The sequence below is a fragment of the Gobius niger genome, assembly GCF_951799975.1.
Source record: "Gobius niger genome assembly, chromosome: 1".
NCBI lineage: Eukaryota > Metazoa > Chordata > Actinopteri > Gobiiformes > Gobiidae > Gobius > Gobius niger.
Window position 1 is genome coordinate 38,763,195 of NC_136852.1, and position 12,236 is coordinate 38,775,430.

General features: G+C 45.9%; 1 protein-coding gene across 1 annotated transcript in view; it reads right to left on the reverse strand.

The window, feature by feature from the left end:
• The window catches only part of abca2 (ATP-binding cassette, sub-family A (ABC1), member 2), an 83,058-nt gene that overhangs the window by 53,290 nt on the left and 17,532 nt on the right, over positions 1-12,236 (reverse strand). The window contains exons 3-7 of the mRNA XM_079566644.1: positions 9,118-9,229; positions 8,192-8,355; positions 7,178-7,401; positions 4,084-4,257; positions 3,208-3,426 (exon numbers count right to left, since the gene is read on the reverse strand). Coding sequence (XP_079422770.1) covers positions 3,208-3,426; positions 4,084-4,257; positions 7,178-7,401; positions 8,192-8,355; positions 9,118-9,229 — 893 coding nt within the window. The remainder of the gene's footprint in view (positions 1-3,207; positions 3,427-4,083; positions 4,258-7,177; positions 7,402-8,191; positions 8,356-9,117; positions 9,230-12,236) is intronic.

Here is a 12,236-nt window from a genome sequence, read left to right on the forward strand (position 1 = left end):
GAAGTCATAGTAGTGATAGAAGTCATAGTAGTGATAGTAGTCATAGTAGTGATAGAAGTCATAGTAGTGATAGCAGTCATAGTAGTCATAGTAGTGATAGTAGTGATAGAAGTCATAGTAGTGAGAGAAGTCATAGTAGTGATAGAAGTCATAGTAGTGATAGAAGTCATAGTAGTGATAGAAGTCATAGTAGTGAGAGAAGTCAGAGTAGTGATAGAAGTCATAGTAGTGAGAGAAGTCATAGTAGTGAGAGAAGTCAGAGTAGTGAGAGAAGTCATAGTAGTGATAGAAGTCATAGTAGTGATAGAAGTCATAGTAGTGAGAGAAGTCATAGTAGTGATAGAAGTCATAGTAGTCATAGTAGTGATAGTAGTCATTGTAGTGATAGTAGTCATAGTAGTCATGGAAATCATAGTAGTGATAGAAGTCATAGTAGTGATAGAAGTCATAGTAGTGATAGTAGTCATAGGAGTGAGAGAAGTCAGAGTAGTGATAGAAGTCATAGTAGTGAGAGAAGTCATAGTAGTGATAGAAGTCATAGTAGTGATAGAAGTCATAGTAGTGATAGTAGTCATAGGAGTGAGAGAAGTCAGAGTAGTGATAGAAGTCATAGTAGTGAGAGAAGTCATAGTAGTGATAGAAATCATAGTAGTGATAGAAGTCATAGTAGTGATAGAAGTCATAGTAGTGATAGAAGTCATAGTAGTCATAGTAGTGATAGTAGTCATAGTAGTGATAGAAATCATAGTAGTGATAGAAATCATAGTAGTGATGGAAGTCATAGTAGTCATAGTAGTGATAGGAGAGAGATGCGGATGGGAGAGCACTTCTCCCGGATGCGCACGACCAAGGATTTTTTTTAGTTTTAGAGCAGCCATGCTACGTATGACGGACTGGGCTCAAAGCTCAATAAAACTGGCAGTTAGTAGGTATTAAAAAATCCCAGACTGTAAAGTGTGGTGTCTGCAGATGGCGTCGCAGACTGTAAAGTGTGGGGTCTGCAGATGGCGTCGCAGACTGTAAAGTGTGGGGTCTGCAGATGGCGTCACAGACTGTAGAGTGTGGGGTCTGCAGATGGTGTCGCAGACTGTAAAGTGTGGGGTCTGCAGATGGCGTCACACACTGTAAAGTGTGAGGTCTGCAGATGGTGTCGCAGACTGTAAAGTGTGGGGTCTGCAAATGGTGTCGCAGACTGTAAAGTGTGGGGTCTGCAGATGGCGTCACAGACTGTAGAGTGTGGGGTCTGCAGATGGAGTCGCAGACTGTAAAGTGTGGGCTCTGCAGATGGCGTTGCAGACTGTAAAGTGTGGGGTCTGCAGATGGCGTCGCAGACTGTAAAGTGTGGGGTCTGCAGATGGCGTCGCAGACTGTAAAGTGTGGGGTCTGCAGATGGCGTCGCAGACTGTAAAGTGTGGGGTCTGCAGATGGCGTCGCAGACTGTAAAGTGTGGGGTCTGCAGATGGCGTCGCAGACTGTAAAGTGTGGGGTCTGCAGATGGCGTCACAGACTGTAAAGTGTGAGGTCTGCAGATGGTGTCGCAGACTGTAAAGTGTGGGGTCTGCAAATGGTGTCGCAGACTGTAAAGTGTGGGGTCTGCAGATGGCGTCACAGACTGTAGAGTGTGGGGTCTGCAGATGGAGTCGCAGACTGTAAAGTGTGGGGTCTGCAGATGGTGTCGCAGACTGTAAAGTGTGGGGTCTGCAGATGGCGTCACAGACTGTAAAGTGTGGGGTCTGCAGATGGCGTCACAGACTGTAAAGTGTGGGGTCTGCAGATGGCGTTGCAGACTGTAAAGTGTGGGGTCTGCAGATGGTGTCGCAGACTGTAAAGTGTGGGGTCTGCAGATGGCGTCGCAGACTGTAAAGTGTGGGGTCTGCAGATGGCGTCACAGACTGTAAAGTGTGGGGTCTGCAGATGGCGTCGCAGACTGTAAAGTGTGGGGTCTGCAGATGGCGTCGCAGACTGTAAAGTGTGGGGTCTGCAGATGGCGTCACAGACTGTAAAGTGTGGGGTCTGCAGATGGCGTCGCAGACTGTAAAGTGTGGGTTCTGCAGATGGCGTCGCAGACTGTAAAGTGTGGCGTCTGCAGATGGCGTCGCAGACTGTAAGTGTGGGGTCTGCAGATGGCGTCGCAGACTGTAAAGTGTGGGGTCTGCAGATGGCGTCGCAGACTGTAAAGTGTGGGGTCTGCAGATGGCGTCGCAGACTGTAAAGTGTGGCGTCTGCAGATGGCGTTGCAGACTTTAAAGTGTGGGGTCTGCAGATGGCGTCGCAGACTGTAAAGTGTGGGGTCTGCAGATGGCGTCGCAGACTGTAAAGTGTGGGGTCTGCAGATGGAGTCGCAGACTGTAAAGTGTGGCGTCTGCAGATGGCGTCGCAGACTTTAAAGTGTGGGGTCTGCAGATGGCGTCGCAGACTGTAAAGTGCGGGGTCTGCAGATGGCGTCGCAGACTGTAAAGTGTGGGGTCTGCAGATGGCGTCGCAGACTTTAAAGTGTGGGGTCTGCAGATGGTGTCACAGACTGTAAAGTGTGGGGTCTGCAGATGGCGTCGCAGACTTTAAAGTGTGGGGTCTGCAGATGGCGTCGCAGACTGTAAAGTGCGGGGTCTGCAGATGGCGTCGCAGACTGTAAAGTGTGGGGTCTGCAGATGGCGTCGCAGACTTTAAAGTGTGGGGTCTGCAGATGGTGTCACAGACTGTAAAGTGTGGGGTCTGCAGATGGCGTCGCAAACTGTAAAGTGCGGGGTCTGCAGATGGCGTCGCAGACTGTAAAGTGCGGCGTCTGCAGATGGCGTTGCAGACTGTAAAGTGTGGGGTCTGCAGATGGAGTCACAGACTGTAAAGTGTGGGGTCTGCAGATGGAGTCGCAGACTGTAAAGTGTGGGGTCTGCAGATGGAGTCACAGACTGTAAAGTGTGGGGTCTGCAGATGGAGTCACAGACTGTAAAGTGTGGGGTCTGCAGATGGAGTCGCAGACTGTAAAGTGTGGGGTCTGCAGATGGAGTCACAGACTGTAAAGTGTGGGGTCTGCAGATGGAGTCACAGACTGTAAAGTGTGGGGTCTGCAGATGGAGTCGCAGACTGTAAAGTGTGGGCTCTGCAGATGGAGTCGCAGACTGTAAAGTGCGGGGTCTGCAGATGGAGTCACAGACTGTAAAGTGTGGGGTCTGCAGATGGAGTCACAGACTGTAAGGTGTGGGGATGTACCTTTGCGTTGACCTTGTCGTAGTCGATTTGATCGCGAAGTTCGTCGCTCAGCTGTTCGAACCTCTCTGAACTTTGACCTGAGACCTTGTCGCACAGTGAGCCTTGGTACGCCTGAAGCCCCGCCCCCCGCGTCTCCGGAGCCAATAGGAGCTGAGCGAGAGCGGCACCGTTGTCTGTGCAGGTGAGGGACTGCAGCGTGGGGCCAGTCAGCAGCGCAGTCTGAGGACAACCACATACATTGACAAATGGACTTCTGACTTTGGAGCCTTAATATAAATGCAAAGCAGAAAGAGTTATCTTCATCTTTCAAATGGAGTGCAGTACAGTCAGTGTCCCTTCAGGATTCAACATTTGTTTGTTGCTGTTTTTTTGTTTTTTTTTGTTTTTTATGTGAGTCAAATGTCAAATTGTGTGACTTTTTTCTTGATTTTTAGTTCCGTATGATTACAAACATAATTACAACATTATTTTGTTTCTTTTTTATTTGTTGTGTTTTTTCCTCATTTTACTAACTGTTTTCCACTCTGTTTGTCAATTTTCAATTTTTTGTGTGTGTTTAGCCATTTTATACTCACTACTGCCACCTCAGGTCATACGTGTAACTGCAGCTTCTATATTAAGCTCGTGCATGAAGGCACTTCGGACCCGAATTAACACCTTTTTGAGTGACAGTGCAGGATTTTAAAGGCAGTTGTGGTGAACAGGTCTGGGCTCATTCTACATTGGTTACATTAGGACATTGTTGGAACATGTAGGGGGAGGAAAATACTTATTATTATTTTTTTCCACTTTCTACATTTTTCTCTCCTTTTGTATTTTGTAGTGGTTGTCATGTGTTCCTGTGGCTGATTGGCAGAGTGGTTAGCCTGATTGTACCTGTGCCTCCTGCAGCTCCCTGCGGCCCTCCTCTTTGTCCCGTGGCTCGCTCAGACCCAGCACTCGCGACATGATCCGGGCCAGAGCTGGATTTGGGGCTGAGGCCACAGGCTCCAACAGGGCATGGTGCAGCAGACCTCCGTTTATGCCGCGCACCCCGCTCAGCAGCGCCTCCTGCAGGACAGACATAGCCAGAGGAACAGGTTATCATAACCGCTGTTGTTTATTCATCAAACTTATAAGTCAAGTCAAGCAGTTCTATTTCATCCCTCCTGACGGCCAGATGCTGTGCTTTAAGCACTGAATGTTCCCTTTGTGCATGTGCAGTACCTTCCTCCTTCTGGGAAGGAGGTTCCACAGTCACTCTGATCAAGGCCTTTCCACAAGAGTTGAGCAGCTGTCTTGAAATCTTTATTTAATTAACATCAATTGGATCCTCCTGTGTCTGCAGCTGGGTTTTGTTCCCCACCCATCCCTGCTTTGAACAGGGAGGGGGATGTTGAGGATGTTTTGTCTCTGGCTGCCTCAGCCTCTCACTTTGTGGATGAGGAGGAGGCACAGTCATCTGAGGCTGGCTCATTCTCTTCAAATCAGAGAATAGACAGCTCTATGCAGAAGATCATGTGTATGGCTTTGAGGCTGCTGCGGTTGGATGTTACACAACCGGAAGAGAGTGCCCCTTGGGAGTGCCTTCTTCAGTCATGGAAGGGCTCCTTCTCCTTTTGCTGTCCCTCCATCAGAGAAAAACCTGAGGGAGTTACATGCATGTTGGTGAGACCCAGGTGTCTTTTCACACCTCTCCACAGATGGTTAGGTGTTAGCAGCTATGCATGAGTCTGTCAAGCCAGGCTTGGATCGTATGCCAGAGGTTGAACCTGCTGTGGCTTCACTCATTGTGTCATCATGTATGTCTGTGGATGTACTGTTATTATCGGGCCTGTACTGGCACTTCTTCTGCAAATGAAGTTCCTAACGGATAAATAAAGTGAATCTGATTTGATTTTATCAGATGAAACTGCGCTGTGATATTCAGTGCCCACAGATTAAGTGTCGTGTTACTGATCATCTCCTCTGTAAACCTTACAGTGCAGGGGCACATGCTGACATCTTGGCAATTCCCTTGCGCACCTCATGTTTGAGGGTGGTGTAGCGGCTGCCGTTGGTTTTAATGATGCAGCGCTGCAGGCTTTTGCGCTGATGACCAGCTTGGGCGGGTAATGTTTTGCCTCGTTGAGATTCGTTGACAGGTTTGGCTGGCTCCGTCTATGTTGACTGAGGACCCTCCACAGTGTTCTCGTGGAGCTGAGGGGGGATGTTTGGTTCGGCTGCCCAAGAGGAGCGGACCATTCAAGCACGACAGACTAGACCACAGCTTTCAGGTGTCAGCAGGGCGTCAGACTCTGGCCCCTTCCCCCCCATACTTTTCACACCGGGTCAAGGTGACTGTAATCAGCGATCAGGTGAAAGCTCAAGGACCTGGACCAGGATCTTTCCACCCTCCTGTCCAAGGGGACAATCAAGGCATTAGATCCTCTGCCTCAAACCAGAGGCTACAATTCAACATAATTTCTCGTACCAAAGAAAACAGGCGGGTTTTGTCCCATATTAGATCTGAGAGGACTTAACTGGTATCTGAAGGTCTCGCTCTTTCACATGCTTACCATGGCAGAGGTTCTTCAGGCTGTTACAAGGGGAGAGTGGTTCACGTCGATAGACCTGACAGATGTGTACTTACATGTGCCTTTTGTGGCAGAGCACAGTCGCTTTCTCAAGTTTGCCTATCAGGGTCACCATTAGCAATTCCGGGTGCTACTGTATGGCCTTTCCTTTTCCCCAAGGGTGTTTACTCGGTGCGTGGCTGCAGAGTGAAGATTCTGCCATAGTTCGACGATTGGCTTCTCAGTTGGTTGCAATTCAGGATACAGGTCGCCTTCAAAGTTAACTTGGAGAAGAGTTGTCTGTCTCCATCTCAGACGATGACCTTTCTCGGAATGGTCCAAAAGGACACGACTTCCATGAGGGCTCGTCCATCTGTTTGCAGGGTGGATGACATCCTCCAGTTACATCACCGTCCTGTGGTTGTGAGGGAAACTGACGTCTGTCAATGGCCCTTGGGCTTGCTGTCGCTGCGTCTGCTGCAGTGGTGGCTTGGTTTTTACCTGGACACCAGGCTCCGCAGGCGTTGCAAGCTCACGGTAACATGGATGCGTCTCATTGGATTCTGCAGGTTTTCTCGTGATTCTCCAGGAATCCTCATGACATAGCTGGTACTAGTCATTCAGTGCTTAAACACCGCCTCTGGCGGTCAGGAGGGATGAAACTGAATGAGAGTTACGTACGTAACTACAGTTCTATGAATCCCCGGAAAACAGTCACTCTGTAACCTTGTGTTTCCACGAGAAGGATCAGCAGGAACAGTCCCGGATGACATATGAATGTAATATTCTTCAACTAGATATCAGATCAAACTCTCTTGTCTTTACGATGCTCATTTTCATCAGATGGGATTTTGTCTGAAATTACTCCAACCTGGCCGTGTTTCCAACGCATATCAATCCACAAATACGAACATGTTTGGTATCAACGTGATGCACGGAATCCCCCCTTACAACCCTCTGTAATCCAAATATGGTTAATTCCTTTGTGGGAGACAACAGTGGCTAAAGACAGGAGAAATATACACAGGGCGCATGTGCGGACAAAGTTACTAAACTTTAAGGCTGTTTTTTCCAAATTAGGTTTTCATTCCACTCTTAAACAACATCTCCACTTTAGACGTTCCTATAGAGTCCACACTTTACATGCTCTGACTCAAATACATTTGGAAAGATTTTTTCACAGGATTTTTTCAAAATCCAATTGTTTTCACTAATAGTTTAATCAAAAACTAAACATAACAAAAGCCCTCAGAGCAAAGACAACTTTGGAATTTTCCATGCATAAAAACTATTTTTATATGATGAAAACATAAAATTATTTGCAAAACATTTTTCTTCATGTATAATACAGTATCTCTGAATGTATTTTTCCATGTCCACCTGCAGTGTTAATGCCCAGTGGAAGTGGTTTATGTGGTGAAGTGAACCCTTCTGACCTGCAGGTGCTGGAGTTGGGAGGTTGGGGGTTTGATTGTCCTGGGGCTGCGCTGTTGTGGGGCGTCTTCTGTCTGGGATGTCCCGAAGATCAGACGGTGGATCTGTGAGGGGCTGAGGGCGGAGTGCAGTAGGAAGTCGGCCGACGACTCGCTCAGAGACAGGTTTTTCATCAGGAACGTCTGGAACGAGCTCTGGTTCTTCAGCAGCTCCGACAGTGACACGCCTGCGACACAAGACACACCTGTGACCGGGGCTGTGACTGGGGGCGGGGCTGTGGTTACCTGAGCTGATGTTGGAGGCGTGGCAACCTGTGCTGATGTTGAGGGCGTGGTTACCTGTGCTGACATTAGGGGTGGAGTTACCTGTGCTGATGTTGCGGGTGGAGTTACCTAAGCTGATGTTGCGGGTGGAGTTACCTGTGCTGATGTTGGGGGTGTAGTTACCTGAGCTGATGTTGGGGGTGTGGTTACCTGAGCTGACATTAGGGGTGGAGTTACCTAAGCTGATGTTGGGGGTGGAGTTACCTGTGCTGATGTTGGGGGTGTAGTTACCTGAGCTGATGTTGGGGGTGTGGTTACCTGAGCTGATGTTGGGGGTGTGGCTACCTGTGCTGACATTAGGGGTGGAGTTACCTAAGCTGATGTTGGGGGTGGAGTTACCTGTGCTGATGTTGGGGGTGTAGTTACCTGAGCTGAGCTGATGTTGGGGTGTGGCTACCTGTGCTGACGTTAGGGGTGGAGTTACCTAAGCTGATGTTGGGGTGTAGTTACCTGTGCTGATGTTGGGGGTGGAGTTACCTGAGCTGATGTTGGGGGCGTGGTTACCTGTGCTGACATTAGGGGTATAGTTACCTGAGCTGATGTTGGGGGCGGAGTTACCTGTGCCAACAGTATGGGCGTAGTTGCCTGAACTGATGTTGGGGGTGTGGTTACCTGAGCTGATGTTGGGGGTGTGGCTACCTGTGCTGACATTAGGGGCGTGGTTGCCTGAGCTGGCATTAGGGGCGTGGTTACCGGTGCTGGCATTGAGGCCGTGGTCCTCTGGCAGGTGGGTGGAGCTAAGGTTCTGCAGATGTTCCTGGAGGTTCTGCAGCTCGGCGCCTAAGGTCGGTCGGTCTGAGGAGAACAGATGGTTCTGCTCCACCACGGCTCGGATCTTCTCCAGCAACTGCGTCACCCTGGGACACGGGAAAACAGGGAAAACGCTGCTGAATACCGACATGGACGTTCCCTGCCCCTTTCTGAGTGAAAGAAACCCTTTTAACTCAATGTCAGAGATACATTTTCTCTGATCTTTTCTCATTCTTGGTGTAAAATATTTCAGACCAGTGTCATATGATCATATGGTCAGTGTTGCTCACAAACATGTCAGTTCACTGCCAATGTACAATTACAAAGTCAGTTCTTAAGCTGTAAATCTCTCATCTGGCCAGCCATACTCACTTTATATAGTTTCCAGTTTAGAATAAACACAATTTAGAATAAACAAAGGAGAATAGTCTGGCGTGCCAGGCTAGTTCATCTCCTCTGTGAAGGTGGCTTATTATTAAAGGAAATATTCAACCTGGTTAAATGGGCTCAGAATTAGGCTTAAATGTTTTTTTTTCTGCGTCCCAAAACTATGCTTCAAATGGACATTAATGTTAGCAGTAACAGCAGTAGATTAGCTGCTGAATGAATCGTGGATATTTCTCTCACACAATGTAGAAAACTCCATCATCTGAGATATTTGATTTAATAACAAAATAAAAGGGACAGAATAAAAGCTGTAGCTGTGATGGCATTATAAACAAAAGTCTTGGTTTCACATTCATGTGACTGATGTGATGATCACAGTGAGTTCAGCTCAGTTTAAAAGCATTAACGTCCTCTCTGTGAATGATATGAAGCAACAGATCACTGCCTTTTCAGATTGGACAAAAACAAATCGGAGTACCCACGTGGAGTTGTTGTACTGGAGGAACCCGAACTCATCCCTCTGTCCATCAGGGCAAAGTGACTGCATGACCGGGATGATACCAGCGGAGGTCAGAGGGGCGGCGCTGTAGAACGCTGACGCCGAGAGAAGAAGAAGAGAAGAGTTAACCAAACCACAATAGAAGATGACAGGCGTCAGAGGAGTCTCCTGTTCATGGGCCCGGCTTTAAACTAGGGATGGATAGAAATGACCCCAGCCTGTTTTCTCCCCATACATATAAATGTTTCCAGGCCCTATAGTACAGCATGACGAGGTATGACACTTATTTATGACATTTTGATCATTTCTGTGGTTTAGTGGCCACTGAATGTGATTTCGCATTTAGCTCACAATCATTAGTGATTTTTACCAAGGCTCTGACAGAACCTAAATTTGAACAACAGCTGAAAACATCTGGTCCGATCAGAATTTGCAATGTGTGAGGCTAATGCTAGGATACATTGAACAGGCCAATGCTAACAGCTTAAGGAAAAATACATAGAACAGGCTAGTGCTAACAGCTATAGGAAAAATATATTGAACAGCCTAATGCTAATGGGAAAAATACATAGAACAGGCTAATGCTAACAGCTATAGGAAAAATATACTGAACAGCCTAATGCTAATGGGAAAAAATACATAGAACAGGCTAATGCTAACAGCTATAGGAAAAATATATTGAACAGGCTAATGCTAATGGGAAAAATACATAGAACAGGCTAATGCTAACAGCTATAGGAAAATATATTGAACAGGCTAATGCTGATGGGAAAAATATATAGAACAGGCTAATGCTAACAGCTATAGGAAAATATATTGAACAGGCTAATGCTAATGGGAAAAATATATAGAACAGGCTAATGCTAATGGGAAAAAATACATAGAACAGGCTAATGCTAACAGGTATAGGAAAAATATACTGAACAGGCTAATGCTAATGGGAAAAATACATAGAATAGGCTAATGCTAAGAGCTATAGGAAAAATATACTGAACAGGCTAATGCTAATGGGAAAAATACATTGAACAGGCTAATGCCAACAGCTATAGGAAATGCGTTGAACAGGCTAATGCTAACTGCTATAGGAAAAATATATTGAACAGGCTAATGCTAACAGCTTTAGGAAAAATACATTGAACAAGCTAAAGCTTATCGAAAAAAGAAAAAAAAAATCATTGAACAGGCTTATGCTAACAGCAATAGGAATCATGAACTGGACATCCGGAGTATATTCTTTATCATTGTCACCAGAGAGATCCTGAAACAGCGCCCCCTAAAGTGTGCGGAGATGAACAGGAGACTCCTTCACTTTTAAATGGAATGTTATCAATGTATTTACAAATGGAGTCAAAGGTTGAATCCCAAACACGGGAGGTCTGTTGGGCCCTGAGGAAAACCAACATGGATGTTTTGTTTCAACGTTAACTGAAGAGCAACCCAGTATAGATGGTTGCTCGAACACCTTTTTTTGACAAAAGAAAACTGGAAGACTTGAGATTATACAAAGAACTTTCATTTCATCGACCAGTAACCCTAAATAAAATCAAAGCTGACATATTCACAGTTAACGTTACGAAATCAGGCAACTCAAACTGCAACTTTTTTTTGACTGCAGTTCTTCATTTTCGAAATACGTACTAGGTCAATGTTGAGTCGAGTTGTTTGGACCGGAAGTTGTGTCTTAATATCTATAAACAGAAGGACGTGCTTTAGCTACGAATACAGCTGTTGGACTGATTCTACCAGAGTTCTGACTCTGCTTTAATGGGTAGAGGAAGCACTGCAGAGGTCATTCTTTGTCTGCAATAATGTTTTTGGTGAGTGTAGAAGCTGCTGTGTATACGTTAGCATTAGCCTATTTATTTATTATGAACGCCATGAGCCAATATGATAAATAGTGGGGCTGGGCCACATCATATACCAGTATAATTGTGGCCATAGATACAGACGGCATCTCTGGAATCGCCAATATATGGTCATTTTTGAAAACAGTTAAGAGGGACAATTTTGAAAAAAATTATATTTTCTCTAATTATTCAAAAACTACTGTAACAAATGCTGAAATATGAACATAGTTTCTACTAAATAATGATACAAAGACATGGGGAGGAGCAAAGTGGTTCAACAGCCCATAAATACATGAATAACGGAGAAGGCTAACTTGATGCTACATGTTAGCATCGGGCTAATGCTAACGTTAGCTAGCGCTTGCTACAACTGCCGTTTTTTTACGTCTACTGAACAATCTGCTGTGAGAAAATATCCAAATGGGCCCGATTTACACTTGACTTTATTTGTATGGGATAAATAAGTTCATATTCCACCAGAAAATGGCAAAAAAGAGTGGAAAATTGTGTTTCTCTAAAGATTCTATTTTCCCCCTCGGCGAAGCCACGCCCCCTTCTATGACGAGATGCCGTCTGTATCTATTGCTGGGTTGCAGGTGACATCACAGCATTCTAAAGGCCAATGCTATTGTATGGAGGAAAAATTATTTTGTCTTTGAGGAAATTTTTGGTCTTATACAGAGAGATCATGGAGCCAGTGACTGATATTAATGATAATTTTTCTAATTCATATATTTTCTTTTGAGCTACGACTTGTGAAAGTGTAATGCTGTTAATAGGAAAAACAGGCTCCTGCCCCCCGCTGGGCCCGATGACATCATCACATTCTAGAACCTGCAACCCAGCAATACCACCTTTGCTCTGCTCGACCCGGTCAGCTAAGCCAGCTAAGCAGGGAAGGACCTGGTCTGAGGGCGAGCTCATCTACTCCTCCCTGTCTCTCTTTTCCTTCTGTGTGAGCATTACACTTCTTCGGCAGATGGTGGGACGTGCAGAGGAGAAACAGGGGAAATAATGGATGCTTTGAAAACCACAACAAGTTTTAGGCATGTGGCTGCCAATTACAGTATATGTCACAAATGCATTATTACCTAAAAGTCTATCTCTGACTACGATGGAAGGTGCGGCAGTGATAGACCAACATTTTATCTTATCTATCATTATCTCCCAGATAGAGGTAGACCCACAGATTTAGGTGAAATTAGATGAATAAATAATAGCTTTAACCTTTTACCAAGACCCACAAAAGTGATCT